We start from the raw sequence: 25,847 nt of genomic DNA, 5'->3' as shown, positions 1-25,847 counted from the left end.
CTGTTACACTGTCTGTCCCTGAACTGGTAGTGTACCCTGCTGTTACACTGTCTGTCCCTGAACTGGTAGTGTATCCTGCTGTTACACTGTCTGTCCCTGAACTGGTAGTGTATCCTGCTGTTACACTGTCTGTCCCTGAACTGGTAGTGTATCCTGCTGTTACACTGTCTGTCCCTGAACTGGTAGTGTACCCTGCTGTTACACTGTCTGTCCCTGAACTGGTAGTGTACCCTGCTGTTACACTGTCTGTCCCTGAACTGGTAGTGTATCCTGCTGTTACACTGTCTGTCCCTGAACTGGTAGTGTATCCTGCTGTTACACTGTCTGTCCCTGAACTGGTAGTGTACCCTGCTGTTACACTGTCTGTCCCTGAACTGGTAGTGTATCCTGCTGTTACACTGTCTGTCCCTGAACTGGTAGTGTACCCTGCTGTTACACTGTCTGTCCCTGAACTGGTAGTGTATCCTGCTGTTACACTGTCTGTCCCTGAACTGGTAGTGTATCCTGCTGTTACACTGTCTGTCCCTGAACTGGTAGTGTATCCTGCTGTTACACTGTCTGTCCCTGAACTGGTAGTGTACCCTGCTGTTACACTGTCTGTCCCTGAACTGGTAGTGTATCCTGCTGTTACACTGTCTGTCCCTGAACTGGTAGTGTACCCTGCTGTTACACTGTCTGTCCCTGAACTGGTAGTGTATCCTGCTGTTACACTGTCTGATAATACATACAGCACAGAACACAGAAATGCATCCCAAATGGCACCCTATCGCTTAGTGCACTACTTTGGACCAGAGTCCTATGGGAAAATAGTGCACTAAATACGGAATAGGGTGCCAACAGGGACACAGACAGAGGCAGACATACAATCACTCTGGTTATGAATGAAACCTCATTCATTAGGTACCAATTACACATGTATTCATTACAAATTCATAAATTACAAATTCATAAATTATAAATTCATAAATTACAAATTCACACATTCCCTATGATTTCCATTCATGACTGGTTAAGAGGGATGACTCAGAGAACGTCCCATCACTGTTATAGGCTTTCTTTTTATTCTAGACCAGTAGCTCCTGTACAACCTTTGGATGAGGAAGTAGTCTGATGTTTCATCCATCCCGTCTGTCTATGTATCTCTCTGTTTGACTAGGCCTGTTGTTGGAGGATATTAGCTGTTACCTTTTTGTTCACCTCTGTTTTCACCTGTAATCCTTTTATTAGTTTCCAGAAAAGATAAGTTGGTTATTCTCCAGGTTGCAGATGCTGGCAGTTTATGTTGCCTGTCCTGCCCAGCCCCAAGCTACTCCTCTGGGGTCGGCCCAACCTGATCAGCCGGTGGAGATGGCTCCAGGCATACGCCAACCGGCCAGACACTAGGTCCAATGAGGCTGGGTCCACACCTGCCCAGAGGTTCCCTGCCAAACCCCCCAAACGTCCCCCCGAACCCTCCACTGGACCCCCCACTGGAGCTCCCACCGCCTCCTTGACCAACTTAGGTAGAGCCACAGAGTCAGGTAAGATGGAGCTGCTGTCGCTCCCCAGGAAGAGGTGATCCAGAGCCCGGTTCTGGAGGCTGTCCCTCAGGCTGCAGACCAGCTCCTCCATCCTGGCCACCAGATAGCGATCCTCCCAGGCCTAAAAAAGAAAGACAAGTAGACGGTCAGTAAGATGCAAAAACCTTAGTAACCGATTTACAAATGATTCCAAACATACGTGTACATATGATAGAGCAGATCAGCCTATAGAGGACAATAAATCAGGACGGATAACAGGCCTCCAATCAAATCAAAGTTTCTTGTCATGTGAAGGGATGGGCAAAAATGACAAATTACAATTACAAATTATAATTACAAATTACAATTACAATTACAAATTATAATTACAAATTACAGTTACAAATTACAAATGACAAATTACAATTGCAAATTACAAATTACAAATTGTAATTACAAATTACAACTGCAAAATACCCTAAAGATCAACGTATCAAAAATAAATTACAAAAATATTTTTGCAAAGTCTTGTACTTAATTAAAATGCATGTATTTTGTATATTAAAAGACAAAAATACATCTGCAAGTAGCCCCTTAACAAAACAGCATTGTCAGTAATGATTACAGAGACACCTGGCTTGATTTGACTGTGATACGTCTTTTTTATCCTCCTTAGTTTAATGCACTGACTGCTCCCGAGTGGTGCAGCGGCCTAAGGCCCTGCGTCTTAGTGCTCCTTAGTTTAATGCACTGACTGCTCCCGAGTGGTGCAGCGGACTAAGGCCCTGCGTCTTAGTGCTCCTTAGTTTAATGCACTGACTGCTCCCGAGTGGTGCAGCGGACTAAGGCCCTGCGTCTCAGTGCTCCTTAGTTTAATGCACTGACTGCTCCCGAGTGGTGCAGCGGACTAAGGCCCTGCGTCTCAGTGCTCCTTAGTTTAATGCACTGACTGCTCCCGAGTGGTGCAGCGGACTAAGGCCCTGCGTCTCAGTGCTCCTTAGTTTAATGCACTGACTGCTCCCGAGTGGTGCAGCGGACTAAGGCCCTGCGTCTCAGTGCTCCTTAGTTTAATGCACTGACTGCTCCCGAGTGGTGCAGCGGACTAAGGCCCTGCGTCTCAGTGCTCCTTAGTTTAATGCACTGACTGCTCCCGAGTGGTGCAGCGGACTAAGGCCCTGCGTCTTAGTGCTCCTTAGTTTAATGCACTGACTGCTCCCGAGTGGTGCAGCGGACTAAGGCCCTGCGTCTCAGTGCTCCTTAGTTTAATGCACTGACTGGTTCCCTGGTTCCATTCCAGGCTGTATCACAGTGGTCTAAGACCCTGCATCTCAGTACTAGAGGTGTCACTACAGACCCTGGTTCCATTCCAGTCTGTATCGCAGTGGTCTAAGACCCTGCATCTTAGTGCTAGAGGTGTCACTACAGACCCTGGTTCCATTCCAGGCTGTATCATTACCGGCTGTGATTGGGAGTCCCATAGGGCGGCACACAATTGGTCCATCGTTGTCCGGATTAGGGTTTGGCCGGGGTAGGCCATCATTGTAAATAAAAATGTGTTCTTAACTGACTTGCCTAGTTGTAACGCCCTGGCCATAGAGAGGGGTTTTTGTTCTTTATTTTGGTTAGGCCAGGGTGTTACATTGGGTGGGCGTTCTATGTGCATTTTTCTATGTTGGTTTGTTTCATTAATTTTGGCCGTGTGGCTTCCAATCAGGCACAGCTGTAGAGTGTTGTTGCTGATTGGGAGTCACACATAAGTGCCTGTTTTTCCATTGGGGTTTTGTGGGTAATTGTTTCTGTTAGTGTTTTGCACCGGACAGGACTGTTTGGCTGTCGGTTTTCTTATTTTTGTATAGTGTTCTTTCGTCTATTAAATATTCAATGATGAACACTAACTCAACTGCACCTTGGTCTACTCTCTCTCACGACAGCCGTTATAGAATTACCCACCACAAAAAGACCAAGCAGCGGAGAAGAGGGCAGATGGAAGTCAAGGAGGACTATAGGAAGCAGTGCGCTCGGGAGGAGATGGCATCCTGGTCACTGGAGGTGTTGGAGTCAAGGATTGACTGGATATGGGAGCAATTACGGGACCACTGTGACAACCTGCCTGGGAGGCAGGTAGAGCCCGAGAGGCAGCCCCAACATGAGTTTTTTTTGGGGGGGGGTCACACGGGGAGTGTGGCAGAGTCAGGTTGGAGACCTGAGCCAGCTCCCTGTGCTTACAGGAGGCAACGTAGTACTGGTCAGGCACCGTGTTATGCAGTAAAGCGCACAGTGTCCCCAGTACGCGCGGAGAGCCCGGTGCGTTACATCCCAGCTCCTAACATCTGCCGGGGGAGATTGGGCATCGAGCCAGGACGGGTTGTGCAGGCCGTGCGCTCTAGACCTCCAGTGCGTCTTCAGGACCCGGTCTATCCTGTGCCTGGGCCCAGAACCAGGCCTCCTGCATGTCTCCCCAGCCTGGTGAATCCTGTGCCGCCTCCACGGACCAGGCCTCCAGTGGGTCTCCCCATCCTGGTCAGTCCTGTGCCTGCTCCACGGACCAGGCCTCCAGTGGGCCTCCCCATCCTGGTCTCTCCTGTGTCGCCTCCACGGACCAGGCCTCCAGTGGGTCTCCCCATCCTGGTTAAGCCTGTGCCTCCTCCACGGACCAGGCCTCCAGTGGATCTCTCTAGCCTGGTCCGTCGTGTGCCACCTCCCAGGACTAGGCCTCCAGTGGGTCTCCCCATCCTGGTCCGTCCTGTGCCGCCTCCTAGGACTAGGCCTCCAGTGGGTCTCGCCAGTCCAGAGCCGCCAGAGCTGCCGCCAGTCCGGAGCCACCAGAGCCGCCTGCCAGTCCGGAGCCGCCAGAGCCGCCCACCAGTCCAGAGCCACCAGAGCCGCCCGCCTGTCCGGAGCCGTCAGAGCGGCCCGCCTGTCCGGAGCCACCAGAGCCGCCCGCCTGTCCGGAGCCGCCAGAGCCGCCCGCCTGTCCGGAGCCGCCAGAGCCGCCCACCTGTCCGGAGCCGCCAGAGCCGCCCGCCTGTCCGGAGCAGTCAGAGCCGCCCGCCAGCCCGGTGAGTCCTGTGCCTAGCGCCAGGCCTCTTACATGTCTCCTCAGCCTGGTGAATCCTGGGTCAGTGCCGCCGGAGCCACCAGGGATGCCTGCCAGCCGGGCGCAGCCAGGGACACCCGCCAGCCAGGCGCAACCAGGGTCGCCCGCCAGCCGGGCGCAGCCATCACCACCCGCCAGCCGGGCGCAGCCAGCACCGCCCGCCAGCTGGGTGCAACCAGGGTCGCCCGCCAGCCGGGCGCAGCCATCGCCGCCCGCCAGCCGGGCGCAGTCAGGGTCGCCCACCAAACCTTCGGCGCGGCCAGGTGCGCCACCTAAGAGGGCGATGCCGAGGGTGTAGCAGAGGCCACGTCCCGCACCTGAGCCGCCTCCGTAAGAAGGCCCACCCGGACCCTCCCCTTCAGAGTCAGGTTTTGCGGTCGGAGCCGCCCGCCAGTCCGGAGCCGCCAGAGCCGCTGCCAGTCCGGAGCCGCCAGAGCTGCCCACCTGTCCGGAGCCGCCAGAGCCGCCCGCCTGTCCGGAGCCGCCAGAGCCGCCCGCCTAGGGCCAGTCCTCTTACATGTCTCCTCAGCCTGGTGAATCCTGGGTCAGTGCCGCCGGAGCCGCCAGGGACGCCCGCCAGCCGGGCACAGCCAGGGATGCCCGCCAGCCGGGCGCAACCAGGGTCGCCCGCCAGCCGGGCGCAGCCATCGCCGCCCGCCAGCCAGGCACAGCCATCACCGCCAGCCGGGCGCAGCCATCGCCGCCCGCCAGCCGGGCGCAGTCAGGGTCGCCCACCAGACCTTCGGCGCGGCCAGGTGCGCCACCTAAGAGGGCGACGCCGAGGGTGGAGCAGAGGCCACGTCCCGCACCTCAGCCGCCGCCGTAAGAAGGCCCACCCGGACCCTCCCCTTCAGAGTCAGGTTTTGCGGTCGGAGTCCGCACCTTGGGGGGGGGGGGGGGGGGGGGGGGGGGTACTGTAACGCCCTGGCCATAGAGAGGGGTTTTTGTTCTTTATTTTGGTTAGGCCAGGGTGTTACATTGGGTGGGCGTTCTATGTGCATTTTTCTATGTTGGTTTGTTTCATTGATTTTGGCCGTGTGGCTTCCAATCAGGCACAGCTGTAGAGTGTTGTTGCTGATTGGGAGTCACACATAAGTGCCTGTTTTTCCGTTGGGGTTTTGTGGGTAATTGTTTCTGTTAGTGTTTTGCACCGGACAGGACTGTTTGGCTGTCGGTTTTCTTATTTTTGTATAGTGTTGTTTCGTCTATTAAATATTCAATGATGAACACTAACTCCGCTGCACCTTGGTCTACTCTCTCTCACGACAGCCGTTACACTAGTTAAATAAAGGTTAAATATCACACTGGATAACAGCGTCTGCTAAACGACCAAAATGTAAATTTAAAATTTAAAAGCAGACTGTTTATTATAATTGGCCTTGTTTCGGGGCGAAGCTCATTATAATAATACCCAGCATGTTTGGCAAGTGTTAATTTTCTCATGTATATTTTGGTCATTTAGCAGACACTCTTATTACCATAGTGCCATCAGACTTCTGATACCAATGCAGGATGAAAGGGGGACATAAAATGGTAATATAACAAATGGAATAGAAAAGTATTTTATATTTTAAAAATACAAATTACAGCTCTCTAAAGTATCTTGTTACAAAATACATTGGCTTGTAGTTCATGCCAGTGAAAAATGATTACAAAGTACTCAGGAGTAATTAAAATAAGGAATACTGCCCATCTCTGGTCATATGCAGAATACATACTGCATAGTGTACACAGTACAATGAAATACTTCCTAGCAAGCTCTACTCTCTAACAGTGCAGCATCTATTTAAAAAGTATTCAACAAAAATAAATAGTAGATAAAGCAGTAAGAGAAGACAATACAAGTACCTATTAAAGGTATGGTTTAACCTGTAGTACCTATTAAAGGTATGGTGTAACCTGTAGTACCTATTAAAGGTGTGGTGTAACCTGTAGTACCTATTAAAGGTATGGTGTAACCTGTAGTACCTATTAAAGGTATGGTGTAACCTGTAGTACCTATTAAAGGTATGGTGTAACCTGTAGTACCTATTAAAGGTATGGTGTAACCTGTAGTACCTATTCAAGGTAGGGTGTAACCTGTAGTACCTATTCAAGGTATCGTGTAACCTGTAGTACCTATTAAAGGTATGGTGTAACCTGTAGTACCTATTAAAGGTATGGTGTAACCTGTAGTACCTATTAAAGGTATGGTGTAACCTGTAGTACCTATTAAAGGTATGTTGTAACCTGTAGTACCTATTAAAGGTGTGGTGTAACCTGTAGTACCTATTAAAGGTGTGGTGTAACCTGTAGTACCTATTAAAGGTGTGGTGTAACCTGTAGTACCTATTAAAGGTATGGTGTAACCTGTAGTACCTATTAAAGGTATGGTGTAACCTGTAGTACCTATTAAAGGTATGGTGTAACCTGTAGTACCTATTAAAGGTGTGGTGTAACCTGTAGTACCTATTAAAGGTATGGTGTAACCTGTAGTAGCTATTAAAGGTATGTTGTAACCTGTAGTACCTATTCAAGGTATGGTGTAACCTGTAGTACCTATTCAAGGTGTGGTGTAACCTGTAGTACCTATTAAAGGTATGGTGTAACCTGTAGTACCTATTAAAGGTATGGTGTAACCTGTAGTACCTATTAAAGGTATGGTGTAACCTGTAGTACCTATTAAAAGTATGGTGTAACCTGTAGTACCTATTAAAGGTATGGTGTAACCTGTAGTACCTATTCAAGGTATGTTGTAACCTGTAGTACCTATTCAAGGTATGTTGTAACCTGTAGTACCTATTCAAGGTATGTTGTAACCTGTAGTACCTGTTAAAGGTATATTGTAACCTGTAGTACCTATTAAAGGTATATTGTAACCTGTAGTACCTATTAAAGGTATGTTGCAACCTGTAGTACCTATTAAAAGTATGGTGTAACCTGTAGTACCTATTAAAGGTATGGTGTAACCTGTAGTACCTATTAAAGGTATGGTGTAACCTGTAGTACCTATTAAAGGTGTGGTGTAACCTGTAGTACCTATTAAAGGTATGGTTTAACCTGTAGTACCTATTAAAAGTATGTTGTAACCTGTAGTACCTATTAAAGGTATGGTGTAACCTGTAGTACCTATTAAAGGTATGTTGTAACCTGTAGTACCTATTAAAGGTGTGGTGTAACCTGTAGTACCTATTAAAGGTATATTGTAACCTGTAGTACCTATTAAAGGTATGTTGCAACCTGTAGTACCTATTAAAAGTATGGTGTAACCTGTAGTACCTATTAAAGGTATGGTGTAACCTGTAGTACCTATTCAAGGTGTGGTGTAACCTGTAGTACCTACTAAAGGTATGGTGTAACCTGTAGTACCTATTAAAGGTATGGTGTAACCTGTAGTACCTATTCAAGGTGTGGTGTAACCTGTAGTACCTATTCAAGGTGTGGTGTAACCTGTAGTACCTATTAAAGGTATGGTGTAACCTGTAGTACCTATTAAAGGTATGTTGTAACCTGTAGTACCTATTAAAGATGTGGTGTAACCTGTAGTACCTATTAAAGGTATATTGTAACCTGTAGTACCTATTAAAGGTATGTTGCAACCTGTAGTACCTATTAAAAGTATGGTGTAACCTGTAGTACCTATTAAAGGTATGGTGTAACCTGTAGTACCTATTCAAGGTGTGGTGTAACCTGTAGTACCTATTCAAGGTATGTTGTAACCTGTAGTACCTATTCAAGGTATGTTGTAACCTGTAGTACCTATTAAAGGTATATTGTAACCTGTAGTACCTATTCAAGGTATGTTGTAACCTGTAGTACCTATTAAAGGTATATTGTAACCTGTAGTACCTATTAAAGGTATATTGTAACCTGTAGTACCTATTAAAGGTATGTTGCAACCTGTAGTACCTATTAAAAGTATGGTGTAACGTGTAGTACCTATTAAAGGTATGGTGTAACCTGTAGTACCTATTAAAGGTAGGGTGTAACCTGTAGTACCTATTAAAAGTATGTTGCAACCTGTAGTACCTATTAAAGGTATGTTGTAACCTGTAGTACCTATTAAAGGTATGGTGTAACCTGTAGTACCTATTAAAGGTAGGGTGTAACCTACCTCTGCAGGAGAGCTGAGTAGCAGACGCAGCCAGGCCGTCTTTAGTGTGTAGGAGGAGAGGACTGACCTCCAGAGCGCCCCCCGGTGGCTGTCCAGTGCCTGGCCACCCAGGTCACGCAGGGCCTTGGTCAGCTGGAGCACCTTGAGGTGGCAGGAGGGCTGTGGGGAGCGGCCACGGAGCCAGCCCAGCAGACGCTGCTCCTGGCGGGGGAAGAACAAAGTCCACAGGTCCCTCTCCTCGCTCTGCTGGTTCTGGTGCTGGTCTGGAATGAATGGATGAGAATGAAAGGAAAGAATGGATGATGGATGGATGGATGGATGGATGGATGGATGGATGAAGGACAGAAGGAAGGAAAGAAAGAAGAAAAGAAGTAAGGAAGGAAGTAGGGAAGGAAAGAAGGAGACAGGGAATTAATGATTTAGTGAATTAAATAATGAATAAATAATGAATAAAGAAAGGAGAGAAATGAAGAAAGAGTAATATACTTTATTGAATTTGTAAATGATATCATATATTTACCCCTTCTCACACCTGTATTTGACATCGCCACTGAGGCCGTCGTTTCCATGGGAACCAGGTAGACCCCGTCTCCGAGGGGGATGGCGGGGAGGAGCCGTATTGCCATGGAGATGTGACAGCAGACGTAGTCGGAACGCGGTGTGAGGCGGAGCTGCACACGGTCGTCGGCCAGTGCCAGACTCAGCGTACAGCGCTGCTCGAATGGGTAGCGCACGGTTGCTAGGCAACGCTGGACCGCCGGGTAGAACCAACGGAGGACGGAGTCCGGGGTCAGGCGATAGACTCCGCCCCCTCCTCCTGACACTGCCGTGACCCCTGACAGTGACCTCGATGACCTTTCGGGCAACCCCCGAGAAGGGTGCATTCGTAAAAACGTGTCAGTGAAGTTGCGGTGTTTTCGTAGCCAGTCACCACGGCGAGGAGTCTCTAGACTGCACCGTGGCACGCCGCTCCACCCACCGTCGTCTGAGCTTTCCCCTTTCATCTCTTCCTTCACCTCGTCCTTCAAGTCTTCCTTCCCTTCTTCTTTGACCTCTGTCTGCTCCTCCACCTTGCTGTCGTCCTTCTGGACATCCTTCACTTTATTGCTTCTTACCCTCATCCTGTTCCCCTTCCCTGACTTTCTCCCGTTCTCTTTAACCTCCTCCCTCTCCTCCCTCACATCCCCCTTGCCCCTCCCCCCTTCCCTGACTTTCTCCCGTTCTCTTTAACCTCCTCCCTCTCCTCCCTCACATTCCTCTTGCCCTCCCCCTTCTCCTCTCCCTTCTCCTCTCCTCTCTCGTTCTTCTTCTCCTCCCCCCTCCTCTCCCCCCTGTATACTCGTGGCTCCAGTCTCAGTTCTCGGGGTATCTTCAGAGGTACCAGGATGTCATAGTAATCTGGAGCGCCCACCTTGTGCTCCTCGTATGAACTGCCCACCTGCAACCAGACCAGACAAACAAGGATTATGTGAGTCCCAAATTACACCCCAATTCCCCAGAAGTTTGTTTACGTAGACCATCAACTATGTTAACTAATTAATAATTTAACTTCAAAAAGAGAAAATGTTATCTTCCGAAACTCACCTGCAGGAAGTCTCCCCGGAACGCCAGTGAGGAGTCTGGGATACCTCCAGTGGCACGTCCGGCTCTGACCAGCTCCCCGACCAGTTTGGCCACGTGGGCCTTGCTGTGCCCCAGGACGTGAGGAGACAGACGCACCCAGCGCTCGTAGTAGTCCTCCAGGACCTCTCGACGAGACCAACCCGATTTCAGAGCCCCGTCAGCGGCCTCGAGAGGCACCCTCTGGGGCCCCCCTGGGTGGGTGGAGCAGTACCTGCCGTTACACATTGATATGAGTCAATTCATATTTGAACAGATGGCTACTTAGTGCAATCAAGGGAGTGAAGGGAACCACAGCATTATGGGTATTATTATGAGTTTTCAAAAGCAGAAGCAAAAATCACCGTAGTAACCGTGCAACTCAAACAGAGGGAGAGACAGACAGAAAGACACACAGAGAGAGAGAGAGAGAGAGAGAGAGAGAGAGAGAGAGAGAGAGAGAGAGAGAGAGAGAGAGAGAGAGGAAAAACACATACCTGGAGGTGACAGCCACCCTAGACACAACTATGACAAAACAACCAACAAAAACGGGTCACAACTCCTGCAGCACTGTCGCATGTACATAGTCAATAGTAGGCTTCAAAGGGACTCTCACGGTAGGTACACCTACAGCTCATCCCTTGGCAGTAGTACTGTAGATTACTTTATCACTGACCTCAACCCAGAGTCTCTCAGAGCGTTCACAGTCAGCCCACTGACACCCCAATCAGATCACAGCAAAATCACAGTCTACTTGAACAGAGCGATACTCAATCATGAGGCCTCAAAGCCAAAGGAACTGAGTAATACTACGAAATGCTATAGATGGAAGGAATGTAGTGTAGAAACCTGCCAAAAAACTATTAGGCAACAACAAATTCAATCCCTTTTAGACAACTTCCTGGACAAAATGTTTCACTGTAATAGTGAAGGTGTAAACCTGGCAGTAGAAAACCTAAACAATATATATGACCTCTCAGCTTCCCTACTGAATCTAAAAATGTCAAGCTAACAACATAAGAAAGAAATTGAGAAACCTATCTAACCAAAAACATAGAGACCCAGAAAACCTGAGCCTACGCCTTCACTATGGTGAATCACTAAAACAATTCATAAACACACTATGGAAAAAGAAGGAACAGCACGTCAGAAATCAGCTCAATGTAACTGAAGAATCCATAGACTCTAACCACTTCTGGGAAAATTGGAAAACACTTAACAAACAACAACATGAAGAGTTATCTATCCAAAATGAAGATGTATGGATAAACCACTTCTCCTATCTTTTAGGCCCTATAATAAGACTACCAGAACCCACTGGATTATCCAATTACATTGAATGAACTACAGGACAAAATACAACGCTCCAACCCAAAAGGCCTGTGGTGTTGATGGTATCCTCAATGAAATGATCAAATATACAGAGCAAAAATTCCAATTGGCTATAATAAAACTCTTTAACATCATCCTCAGCTCTGGCATCTTCCCCAATATTTGGAACCAAAGACTGATCACCCCAATCCACAAAAGTGGAGACAAATTTTGATCCCAATAACTACCATAGGATATGCGTCAACAGCAACCATGGGAAAATCCTTGTAAAATCTACATAAAACACCAAATAATGCAGAGCAGAATTAATGATCAAAATCCAGAAATGAGACGTTAAATTCTACAACCACCTAAAAGGAAGAGATTCCCAAACCTTCCATAGCAAAGCCATCACCTACAGAGAGATGAACCTGGAGAAGAGTCCCCTAAGCAAGCTGGCCCCTGGGCTCTGTTCACAAACACAAACACACCCCACAGAGCCCCAGGACAGCAATACAATTAGACCCAACCAAATCATGAGAAAACAAAAAGATAATTAGTTGACACATTAGAAAGAATGAACAAAAATACTGAGCAAACTAGAATGCTATTTGGCCCTAAACAGAGAGTACACAGTGGCAGAATACCTGACCACTGTGACTGACCCAAACTTAAGGAAAGCTTTGACTATGTACAGACTCAGTGAGCATAGCCTTGCTATTGAGAGAGGCCGCCGAAGGCAGACCCGGCTCTCAAGAGAAGACAGGCTATGTGCACACTGCCCACAAAATGAGGTGGAAACTGAGCTGCACTTCCTAACCTCCTGCCAAATGTATGACCATATTAGAGACACATATTTCCCTCAGATTACACAGATCCACAAAGAATTCAAAAACAAATCCAATTTTGATAAACTCCCATATCTACTGGGTGAAATACCCCAGTGTGCCATCACAGCAGCAAGATGTGTGACCTGTTGCCACAAGAAAAGGTCAACCAGTGAAGTACAAACCCATTTTTATGTTTATTTATTTTCTCTTTGTACTTTAACTATTTGCACATAATTACAACACTGTATATACACACACATTATGACATTTAAAATGTATATTCCTTTGGAAGTTTGTGTGTAATATTTACTGTAATTTTTTACATTTTATTTCAGTTTTGTATATTATCCATTTCAATTGCTTTGGCAATGTAAACATATGATTCCCATGCCAATAAACCCCTTTGAATTGAATTGAATTGAGAGAGAGAGTGGGAGAGAGAGAGCGAGAGTAAGAGAGAGAGAGAGAGAGAGAGAGAGAGAGAGAGAGAGAGAGAGAGAGAAGATATGATGTGTGTGGACTGGGTACCTTATGAAGAGGTAGAAGAGGACACAGGCCAGTAGTAGTTTGATGAGGGAGAAAAAGACAGGAGGGCCCTGGTCAGAGCAGGGCTCTGTCCCAGCCTCGTACCCAGGATCGGGGCCTGATTCTGGGCCTGATTCTGGACATAGCCAGTGGGTTATGTGGTGGTGGAAAACCAGACCTGTCAACACACAGGTCAACAGAGGCCAGAACACCCGCAGGTTCAGAGTGTACACACTCATCCTCTCTCTCTCTCTCTCTCTCTCTCTCTCCCCCCTCTCTCTCTCTCTCTCTCTCTCTCTCTCTCTCTCTCTCTCTCTCTCTCTCTCTCTCTCTCTCGCTCTCTTTCTCTCTCTTCTCGTTCCCCCTCTCTCTCTTCTCGTTCCCTCTCTTTCTTCTCGTTCCCCCTCTCTCCTCCTTTCTGTTGCTCCTAGGTTCCTTCGTTCTTTCTCTTCTTCTTGTCTGGCTAGGACTTGTTCTTTAGCGATGCCAGAGAACTGAGACAGGGTCAGGGCAGGCTAACCCATCATGACACACACGCTGACTCTCTCTCTCTCGTCTTTTCCCTCCTCTGTGCCTCAATGTTCTTCTCTCTGTTTTCTCCTCTCCTTCCTTCTTGTAACAGAACTCCCACTTCTTATTCTTCTTCTCCTCTCCAGCTTGTTTGTTCAGTTTAAAGTCAGTTGAAGTTCCTCTTCACAAGTTGCTCCTCCTTCTCCTCCTCTCTTCTTCAATCTGTCCCTCCTGTTTTTCCCCTCCTCTTCAGAGCTGTATGATGTCAGGTTTATCTGTCTTTGTGAAGACTCCTCTCGAACAGGTTCTCTCTCTCTTGTCCTCTTGTTCTTTCTCTCTTGTCTTCTCTTTTTCCCGGTCTCTCTCTCTCTGGTTTTTCTGCCAGTGAGCTCAGAGGAAATGCCAAACTCTTGAGAGAGGAATTTTTGTTAAAAAAAAGAGAGGGAGGAGGAGGAGAGAGAGAGACTGGGCAGCAACACTCTCCTCCCACCTCTTAAAGAGACAAAGACATTGTTTCACATCTCAACATTACATTCACAAGGAGACTCAGGTCACGTCCCAAATGGAACCCTATTCCCTGTATAGTGCACTACTTTTGACCAGAGCCCTATGGGCCCTTGTTGAAAGTAGTGCGCTATATAGGGAATAGGGTGCCATTTGGGACACAAAGGCTACGACAGTTACTATAGCAGCATTGACAATAAGTGACAATAAAAGTTATTCAACTGCATTTGACTGATTTGATATATACTGCATACTGAGTGTACAAAACATTAAGAACACTTTCCTAATATTGAGTTGCACCCCTCCTTTTGCCCAGCTTCAATTAGTCGGGGTTTGGACTCCACAAGGTGTTGAAAGCGTTCCACAGGGATGCTGGCCCATGTTGACTCCAATGCTTCCCACAGTTGTGTCCAGTTGGCTGGATGTCCTTGGTGGTGGACCATTCTTGATACACACAGGAAACTGTTAAGCGTGAAAAACCCAGCAGCGTTGCAGTTCTTGACACAAATCGTTGCGCCTAGCACATACTACCGTACTCCGTTCAAAGGCACTTGAATATTTTGTCTCGTCCATTCACCCTCTGAATGGCAGACATACACAATCCATGTCTCAGAAAATCCTTCTTTAACCAGGTCTCCTGCCTTTCGTCTACACTGATTGAAGTGGATTTAACAAGTGACATCAATAAGGGATCATATCTTTCACCTGGATTCACCTGATCAGTCTATGTCATGGAAAGAGCATAATGTTCTACACTGGTAACAAAGCATTACTAACAGCCTTGGGCAGTTATTGTGAGGACAGACAAACTACTTTGTAAAGGCTAAGAGAATATATGAACTTATTATAGAATAGAATATATTACATTTGTGTTTCTACAACTTTAGTATGACTGTGATACGTGTTCAGTAATACATAAAGAAGCAGATGAAGGCTAAATAAAAACATGGACAAGATAAAAGTTGTTGTTTTGTTAGTTGTTGTTAGTCTCTGGCACGTCACTGGTCCTTCTCTCAGGGGACAGGGGTTAAGGGGCGTACTGATGATGGATTTCACAGGTCACGCTCAGGTCAACACTAACAGCAGGGCTTATTGAGGCGGACCGCTGCCTGGGAGTATATATGTATGCACATGTGTGTGTGAGCGTGTGTGTATCTGTGTGTGTGTGTGTGTGTGTGTGTGTGTGTGTGTGTGTGTGTGTGTGTGTGTGTGTGTGTGTGTGTGTGTGTGTGTGTGTGTGTGTGTGTGTGTGTGTGTGTGTGTGTGTGTGTGTGTGTGTGTGTGTGTGTGTGTGTGTGTGTGTGTATACATGTGGGTGTGTGTACAGTACTCCCTCAGAGAGTGACTCAATGGGTCCTTGTTTAGCTAAACTGGACCACACCTCTGACTAAGGTCTGTCCTGGGCTGGCTGTCTGCGTCCCAAATGGCACCCTAGTGCCCTATAGGGCTCTGGTCTAAAATAGAGCACTATATAGGGAATAGGGCCCTGTTTTAAAGTAGGGCACTATATAGGGAATAGGGCTCTGGTCTAAAGTAGTGCACTATATAGGGAATAGGTCTCTGGTCTAATGTAGTGCACTATATAGGGAATAGGTCTCTGGTCTAAAGTAGTGCACTATATAGGGAAAAGGGCTCTGGTCTAAAGTAGTGCACTATATAGGGGAATAGGGCTCTGGTTTAAAGTAGTGCACTATATAGGGAATAGGGTTCCACTTGGGACACATTCTGATGATGAATTCCCAGTGCCCTACAGTGAAGTGTGGGAGAGGTTTATAAGAGATTATTATACTGCTTTCTCCCCTCCTCTCTCTACAGCCCATATAAACTAAACACTGTTGTCACAGACATACATTATTAAACTAACTGTTATACACAGACATACATTATTAAACTAACTGTTATACACAGACATACATTATTAAACTAACTGTTATACACAGACATACATTACTAAACTAACTGTTATACACAGACATACATTATTAATGCTCTTAACTTTTTACACACAGTATAAATGATTTAGAATGAGAAAATCTTCTGACAATGCTATTCTGATGTCTGTCTGTATGAATGGAACTCTATTCTGATGTCTGTCTGTATGAATGGAACTCTATTCTGATGTCTGTCTGTATGAATGGAACTCTATTCTGACGTCTGTCTGTATGAATGGAACTCTATTCTGATGTCTGTCTGTATGAATGGAACTCTATTCTGATGTCTGTCTGTATGAATGGGACTCTATTCTGACGTCTGTCTGTATGAATGGAACTCTATTCTGACGTCTGTCTGTATGAATGGAACTCTATTCTGATGTCTGTCTGTATGAATGGAACTCTATTCTGACGTCTGTCTGTATGAATGGGAGGGTGGTGCCTGCGTCCCAAATGGCACGCTACACCCTGGGTAGTGCACTACTTTTGACTCGGGCCCTGGGTAGTGCACTATGTAGGGAATATGGTGTCTCTCATCCACAGTAGCCTTTTGTCTTAGTCTCACTCCTTCTGGTCACACACACATACACACATGCAAACACACACACACACACACACACACACACACACACACACACACACACACACACACACACACACACACACACACACACACACACACACACACACTCACACTCACTCACACACTCGCACGCACGCACACACACACACACACACACACACAGATTGTAGCCCTAAGGGCAGAGTCTTAATAAGACACAGAGACAGATAACCAGCCAGTTGCCAGTATTTGAATGGAACCGAAGCATATGTAATGGTACGGGCCTAGAAGGCTGGTAATAAGCTAAGGTAGATAGACTGTGATGTATATAATGGTAAGGTGGACCTATCTATCTCCTCCACTTCTACGTCTAGGGTGGACCTATCTATCTCCTCCACTTCTACGTCTAGGGTGGACCTATCTATCTCCTCCACTTCTACGTCTAGGGTGGACCTATCTATCTCCTCCACTTCTACGTCTAGGGTGGACCTATCTATCTCCTCCACTTCTACGTCTAGTGTGGACCTATCTATCTCCTCCACTTCTACGTCTAGGGTGGACCTATCTATCTCCTCCACTTCTACGTCTAGGGTGGAAGTTATCACAACAACCAACCTTTCAAACATACAGGAGGACAGGCAGGCGCGCACACACACACACACACACACACACACACACACACACACACACACACACACACACACACACACACACACACACACACACACACACACGGATAAAGTTTTCACAACAAACACCCACAGCTAATCCTTCTGTTCACATTTCACATCCCTAAACAGCAGTAACCTTGACACCAGCAGTAACCATGACACCAGCAGTAACCATGACGCCATGGCTATGAAGTGTGAGAAAGACAGGTGTTTGGTGCTTTGGCTCAGTGAACACTGAGAGAAGACACACACACTTACACACTTACACACACACACACACACACACAGACACACACACACACACACACACACACACACACACACACACACACACACACACACACACACACACACACACACACACACACACACACACACACACACACACACACACACACACACACACACACACACACACACACGGACACCTGGCTGGCCCTCCTTCTGCTCTAGCAGACAGAATCACTGACCTCATAACAGAGATAGGCTGTACAAGCTTAGAGATACTTCACCACCAAATCAAGATTTGTCTATGTTTTTAAGTGTCCACATTGCTATTGCAAGCCATCCATTTTGTAGGTAGAAATCTAGTGTTAGAAGAATGGGACTAGAAGATTGTCAGTAACAGATTTCAGAATATTTCTGGGAGCACTGCTAGTAGTGTTCAGAGACTGTCCTCTTTCTCTGCCATTCACACAACACAGCTACAATAACAAATCCTGTTGCCATGTTATTGTTCTACAACCAAATCTCTATTCCACATGACACACTCAGAAAATCAATATGGACCGTGCCATCGAATTACCTCATCGTTTACAACACCCTCAAACAGGAAGTGCTATTCATGGTTTCTGATCATGTGACATGAAACAGGAAGTAGGATAGACTTGCAGTAGCTTCCTCTCATTGGTAAAATATTCCTCCCACCTGCTTGGATCCACTTTAAAAGGGCCTGTATTAATAAAAGTGTCTCAGAGTAGGAGTGTTGATCTAGGACCAGGTCCCCCAGTCCATTCATTTATTATCATAACTCATTATGATATAAAAGGGCTAATCTGATCTTAGATCAGTTTTCCTACTCTGAGACTCTTTGTTAATACAGACCCTGATGCATGGGCTGTGTGATTGTAATTGTTGTAGTCTGACTATGCCTGTCAGTATGGCTAGACTGTGAACCAGAACCCCAACCCTAACTGACTCCATCACATGGTATTCTAGAATACATCACCCCCCCCCCCACACACACACACACACAATATAATTCTCCTTTACAACAGAATGTCCTCCATCTCCATCACATGGTGGAGCAGACAGTGGCGTGTCCCCAAGCTGTGTGTTTATCAGTCATATGACCGGAGCGTTCTGCTCTTTATGACCACACACTGTAATGGACCCTAACTAAACCTTCTATGAGGACAGAGTCATAATGTCCCCTAACTAAACATTCTATGAGGACAGAGTCATAATGTCCCATAACTAAACCTACTATGAGGACAGAGTCATAATGTCCCATAACTAAACCTACTATGAGGACAGAGTCATAATGGCCCCTAACTACACATTCTATGAGGACAGAGTTATAATGGCCCCTAACTAAACCTACTATGAGGACAGAGTCATACAGCCCACTGTAATGGACCCTAACTAAACCTAATATGAGGACAGAGTCATAATGGCCCATAACTAAACCTACTATGAGGACAGAGTCATAATGGCCCCTAACTAAACCTTCTATGAGGACAGTCATAATGTCCCCTAACTAAACCTACTATGAGGACAGAGTCATAATGGCCCCTAACTAAACATTCTATGAGGACAGAGTTATAATGGCCCCTAACTAAACCTACTATGAGGACAGAGTCATACAGCCCACTGTAATGGACCCTAACTAAACCTACTATGAGGACAGAGTCATAATGGCCCCTAACTAAACCTACTATGAGGACAGAGTCATACAGCCCACTGTAATGGACCCTAACTAAACCTAATATGAGGACAGAGTCATAATGGCCCATAACTAAACATTCTATGAGGACAGAGTCTTAATGGCCCCTAACTAAACCTACCTACTATGAGGACAGAGTCATACAGACCACTGTAATGGACCCTAACTAAACCTAATATGAGGACAGAGTCATAATGGCCCATAACTAAACATTCTATGAGGACAGAGTCATAATGGCCCCTAACTAAACATTTTATGAGGACAGAGTTATAATGGCCCCTAACTAAACCTACTATGAGGACAGAGTTATAATGGCCCATAACTAAACCTACTATGAGGACAGAGTCATAATGGCCCATAACTAAACATTCTATGAGGACAGAGTCATAATGGCCCCTAACTAAACCTTCTATTAGCAAATCTAGCCATGAGCTAACCTAAACACACTGCCAATGACTGTTTATACGTAAAGGGGTCAGGTTTCTAATGTTCTGGCTTCTCCAAGTGTGTGTGTGTGTGTGTGTGTGTGTGTGTGTGTGTGTGTGTGTGTGTGTGTGTGTGTGTGTGTGTGTGTGTGTGTGTGTGTGTGTGTGTGTGTGTGTGTGTGTGTGTGTGTGTGTGTGTGTGTGTGTGTGTGTGCCTTGAGAAAGTATTCATGCCCCATGACTTAAACATTTTGATATGTTACAGCCTGAATCAAAATGGATAAAAACTATATCTTGTTTTACCAATCTACACACAATACCCCATAATGACAGTGAAAACATGTTTTTAGAAACTTGTGCATATTTCTTCAAAAATTAAATAAATCCATAAATATCTAATTTACCTAAGTATTCACACACCTGAGTCAATACTTTGTAGAAGCACCTTTAGCAGCGATTACAGCTGTGAATCTTTCTGGGTAAGTCTCTAAGAGCTTTCCGCACCTGGATTGTGCATAATTTGCCCATTATTCTTTTCAAAATTCTTCAAACTCTGTCAAATTGGTTGTTGATCATTGCGAGACAATCATTTTCAGGTCTTGCCATAGATTTTCAAGTAGATTTAAGTCAAAACTGTAACTCTGCAACATTCACTGTCTTCTTGGTGAGCAACTTCAACATAGATTTGGCCTTGCGTTTTAGGTTATTGTCCTGCTGAAAGGTGAATTAATCTCCCAGTATCTGGTGAGAGACTAAACCAGGTTTTCCTCTAGGATTTTGCCTGTGCTTAGCTCCATCTGTCTATTTTTTATCCTGAAAAGCTCGTCAGTCGTTAACGATTACGAGCATACCCATAACATGATGCAGCCACCACTTTGCTTGAAAATACAGAGAGTGGTACTCAGTAATGTGTTGTTTTGGATTTGCCCCAAACATAACACTTTGTATTCAGGACAAAAAGGTCATTGCTTTGCCACATTTTTTGCAGTATTAATTTAGTGCCCTGTTGCAAACAGGATGTATGTTTTAGAATATTTTTATTCTGTACTGTTCTGTAATTTTCGATTAGGTTAGTGTTGTGGAGTAACTACAATGTTGTCGATCCATCTTTAGTCTTCTATCACAGCCATTAAACACACACACACGCACGTGCACGCACACACACACACACACACACACACACACACACACACACACACACACACACACACACACACACACACACACACACACACACACACACACACACACACACACACACACACAGAATAACAGTTGCTGTTTTCAAATTCAGGCGGGAGTGAAATGGTTGAGGGAATGTTAAGTCGATAAGATAAGTCTACTTAATGAACCCCTTTGAAGCTTGGCTTATTCTCAGAATTCTATTCCAGAACATTAGCAGTTCACGGACGGAATTAGGAAACTCTTTATGATGTCATTCATTAGAATGAATTCATTCACAAAGCTTTTTGACTGTTCAAACAGATGGGTCTCAGCCAGTAAGATGTGCTGAATCTAGGAGACGCAGACAGCTGGCAGCACTAGATGTAGCATAGGGTGATATTTTGGACACAAGCTTAAACTTCCTCTTAGAACTTCCACAACAGCTCAACTTGTCGGCAACCTAGAAATACAAACTTATGCCAGCTATAACATCAATCTTACGTGTGTCTATCCAAGAAAGATCACATCAGACAATTATTTCTTATCTGGGCTGGTCTTAAGAAAAAATTCCCCTCCAGGATTAAACAAAAACGGCTTCCCCTTCAGAGGGTTCAGGAAGGAAACTGTTAGGAGAGAGAGAGAAAGAGAGAGAGAGAGAAAGAGAGAGAAAGAGAGAGAGAGAGAAAGAGAGAGAAAGAGAGAGAGAGAGAGAGAGATTTAACGTCCAGTCATGGGGGTTGCATCATCTTTCTGCTCCCTTCACTATATTACACACGCTAACTAACTCCCCTTCACTATATTACACACACTAACTAACTCCCTTTCACTATATTACACACACTAACTCCCTTCACTATATTACACACACTAACTCCCCTTCACTATATTACACACACTAACTCCCTTCACTATATTACACACACTAACTCCCCTTCACTATATTACACACACTAACTCCCCTTCACTATATTACACACACTAACTAACTCCCTTCACTATATTACACCCTAAATTCCCTTCACTATATTACACACACTAACTCCCCATCACTATATTACACACACTAACTCCCTTCACTATATTACACACACTAACTCCCTTCACTATATTACACACACAAACTCCCTTCACTATATTACACACACTAACTCCCCTTCACTATATTACACACACTAACTAACTCCCTTCACTATATTACACCCTAAATTCCCTTCACTATATTACACACACTAACTCCCCTTCACTATATTACACACACTAACTAACTCCCTTCACTATATTACACACACTAACTCCCCTTCACTATATTACACACACTAACTCCCTTCACTATATTACACACACTAACTCCCCTTCACTATATTACACACACTAACTCCCTTCACTATATTACACACACTAACGCCCTTCACTATATTACACACACTAACTCCCTTCACTATATTACACACACTAACGCCCTTCACTATATTACACACACTAACTCCCTTCACTATATTACACACACTAACCCCCTTCACTATATTACACATACTAACGCCCTTCACTATATTACACACACTAACACCCCTTCACTATATTACACACACTAACTCCCCTTCACTATATTACACACACTAACTCCCTTCACTATATTACACACACTAACTCCCTTCACTATATTACACACACTAACTCCCCTTCACTATATTACACACACTAACTCCCTTCACTATATTACACACACTAACTCCCTTCACTATATTACACACACTAACTCCCTTCACTATATTACACACACTAACTCCCTTCACTATATTACACACACTAACTCCCCTTCACTATATTACACACACTAACGCCCTTCACTATATTACACACACTAACTCCCCTTCACTATATTACACACACTAACTCCCTTCACTATATTACACACACTAACTCCCTTCACTATATTACACACACTAACTCCCCTTCACTATATTACACACACTAACTCCCTTCACTATATTACACACACTAACTCCCTTCACTATATTACACACACTAACTCCCTTCACTATATTACACACACTAACTCCCTTCACTATATTACACACACTAACACCCCTTCACTATATTACACACACTAACGCCCTTCACTATATTACACACACTAACTCCCCTTCACTATATTACACATACTAACGCCCTTCACTATATTACACACACTAACTAACTCCCTTCACTATATTACACACACTAACTCCCTTCACTATATTACACACACTAACTCCCTTCACTATATTACACACTAACTAACTCCCTTCACTATATTACACACACTAACTCCCCTTCACTATATTACACACAATAACTAACTCCCTTCACTATATTACACACACTAACGCCCTTCACTATATTACACACACTAACGCCCTTCACTATATTACACACACTAACTCCCCTTCACTATATTACACACACTAACTCCCTTCACTATATTACACCCTAACTCCCCTTCACTATATTACACACACTAACTCCCTTCACTATATTACACACACTAACTCCCTTCACTATATTACACACACTAACTCCCCTTCACTATATTACACACACTAACTAACTCCCTTCACTATATTACACACACTAACTCCCCTTCACTATATTACACACACTAACTAACTCCCTTCACTATATTACACACACTAACTCCCTTCACTATATTACACACACTAACTCCCCTTCACTATATTACACACACTAACTCCCTTCACTATATTACACACACTAACTCCCTTCACTATATTACACACACTAACTCCCTTCACTATATTACACACACTAACTCCCCTTCACTATATTACACACACTAACTAACTCCCTTCACTGTATTACACACACTAACTCCCTTCACTATATTACACACACTAACTCCCTTCACTATATTACACACACTAACTCCCTTCACTATATTACACACACTAACTCCCTTCACTGTATTACACACACTAACTCCCTTCACTATATTACACACACTAACTAACTCCCTTCACTATATTACACACACTAACGCCCTTCACTATATTACACACACTAACGCCTTTCACTATATTACACACACTAACACCCCTTCACTATATTACACACACTAACTAACTCCCTTCACTATATTACACACACTAACTCCCTTCACTATATTACACACACTAACTCCCCTTCACTATATTACACACACTAACTAACTCCCTTCACTATATTACACACACTAACTCCCTTCACTATATTACACACACTAACTCCCTTCACTATATTACACACACTAACTCCCTTCACTATATTACACACACTAACTCCCTTCACTATATTACACACACTAACTCCCTTCACTATATTACACACACTATATTACACACACTGTATTACACACACTAACTCACTTCACTATATTACACACACTAACTCCCTTCACTGTATTACACACACTAACTCCCCTTCACAGTCCTCCACTCCTCCTGTGCTCAACAGCTAACCTAAACACACTGCCAATGACTGTTTATACGTAAAGGGGTCAGGTTTCTAATGTTCTGGCTTCTCCAAGTGTGTGTGTGTGTGTGTGTGTGTGTGTGTGTGTGTGTGTGTGTGTGTGTGTGTGTGTGTGTGTGTGTGTGTGTGTGTGTGTGTGTGTGTGTGTGTGTGTGTGTGTGTGTGTGTGTGTGTGTCTGTGTTCCTTGGGAAAGAGATTAGGTCATGGGAATCCCAGGGAGGAGAGAGAACCCTTCTACCCAATACGTCCCAAATGGCACCCTATTCCCTATATAGTGCACTACTTTTCACCAGGCCTGTAGTGCACTACATAGGGGATAGGGTTTCATTTGGAACCAGGGCCTTGAGCCTAGCTCAGCTGCTATCATCTCTCCATCTCTCTATCACTCTCTCTTTCTCTCTTTACTTCTCTCACTCCCTCTCTTTCAATTCAACTTAAGGGGCTTTATTGGCATGGGAAACATTGCCAAAGCAAGTGAGGTAGATAATATACAGAAGTGAAATAAACAATAAAAAATTAACAATAAACATTACTCTCACAACGTTACAAAGGAATAGAGACATTTCAAATGTCAAATGATGTCTATATACAGTGTTGTAATGATGTGCAAATAGTTAAAGTACAAAAGAGGAAATAAATAAACATAAATATGGGTTGTATTTACAATGGTGTTTGTTCTTCACTGGTTGCCCTTTTCTTGTGGCAACAGGTCACACATCTTGCTGCTGTGATGAGACACTGTGGTATTTCACCAAATAGATATGGGAGTTAATCAAAATTGCAGTGTTCACATAGCCTGTCTTCTCTTGAGAGCCAAGTCTGCCTACAGCGGCCTCTCTCAATAGCAAGGCTATGCTCACTGAGTCTGTACATAGTCAAAGCTTTCTTTAAGTTTGGGTCAGTCACAGTGGTCAGGTATTCTGCCACTGTGTACTCTCTGTTTAGGGCCAAATAGCATTCTAGTTTACTCTATGTTTTTGTTAATTACTTGACACATTGGAAAGAATTATCTTTTTGTTTTCTCATGATTTGGTTGGGTCTAGTTGTGTTGCTGTCCTGGGGCTCTGTGGGATGTGTTTGTGTTTGTGAACAGAGCCCCAGGAGCATCTTGCTTAGGGGACTCTTCTCCAGGTTCATCTCTCTGTAGGTGATGGCTTTGTTATGGAAGGTTAAGAAATCGCTTCCTTTTGGGTGGTTGTAGAATTTAACGTCTCTTTTCTGGATGTTTACAATTAGCAGCAATAGTCCTAATTATGCTCTGCGTGCATTATGTGCTGTTTTACGTTGTACACGGAGGATATTTTTGCAGAATTCTGCATGCAGAGTCTCAATTTGGTGTTTGTCCCATTTTGTGAATTATTGTTTGGTGAGCGGACCCCAGACCTCACAACCATAAAGGGCAATGGATTCTATAACAGATTCAAGTCTTTTTTGCCATATCCTAATTGGGATGTCAAATTTTATGTTTGTTTTGATGGCAGAGAAGGCCCTACTTGCCTGTTCATACCTGTTGCGATGATGTTTAGTTTTTTATGTGCTCTAGGGCAACGGTGTCTAGATGGAATTTGTATCTCTAGTCCTGGAAACTGGACCTTTTTTGGAACACCATTATTTTTGTCTTACTGAGATTTACTGTCAGGTCTACATAATCTGTGCAGAAGATCTAGGTTCTG

At 44.8% G+C, this 25,847-nt stretch overlaps 2 protein-coding genes across 2 annotated transcripts; both read right to left on the bottom strand.

The window, feature by feature from the left end:
- Window positions 1-590: 590 nt before the first annotated feature.
- LOC123741753 (inositol 1,4,5-trisphosphate receptor-interacting protein-like 2) lies at window positions 591-9,901 on the bottom strand. Its single transcript, XM_045715886.2, has 3 exons — window positions 9,222-9,901; window positions 8,690-8,952; window positions 591-1,641 (listed from the first exon to the last, which is right to left on the bottom strand). The coding sequence occupies exons 1-3, from the start codon at window positions 9,808-9,810 to the stop codon at window positions 1,249-1,251; spliced, it is 1,245 nt and encodes a 414-aa protein (XP_045571842.2). The 5' UTR covers window positions 9,811-9,901; the 3' UTR covers window positions 591-1,248.
- Window positions 9,867-13,899, bottom strand: LOC145877438 (inositol 1,4,5-trisphosphate receptor-interacting protein-like 2). The gene is made up of 3 exons (XM_082972940.1): window positions 12,958-13,899; window positions 10,274-10,523; window positions 9,867-10,127 (listed from the first exon to the last, which is right to left on the bottom strand). The coding sequence occupies exons 1-3, from the start codon at window positions 13,191-13,193 to the stop codon at window positions 9,867-9,869; spliced, it is 747 nt and encodes a 248-aa protein (XP_082829066.1). The 5' UTR covers window positions 13,194-13,899.
- Window positions 13,900-25,847: the final 11,948 nt, after the last annotated feature.

This window comes from Salmo salar, chromosome 03, assembly GCF_965601325.2.
Source record: "Salmo salar chromosome 03, fSalSal1, whole genome shotgun sequence".
Classification (NCBI taxonomy): Eukaryota; Metazoa; Chordata; class Actinopteri; order Salmoniformes; family Salmonidae; genus Salmo; species Salmo salar.
Note: the sequence above shows the minus strand (reverse complement) of the source record. Positions and strands in the feature narration are given on the sequence as shown.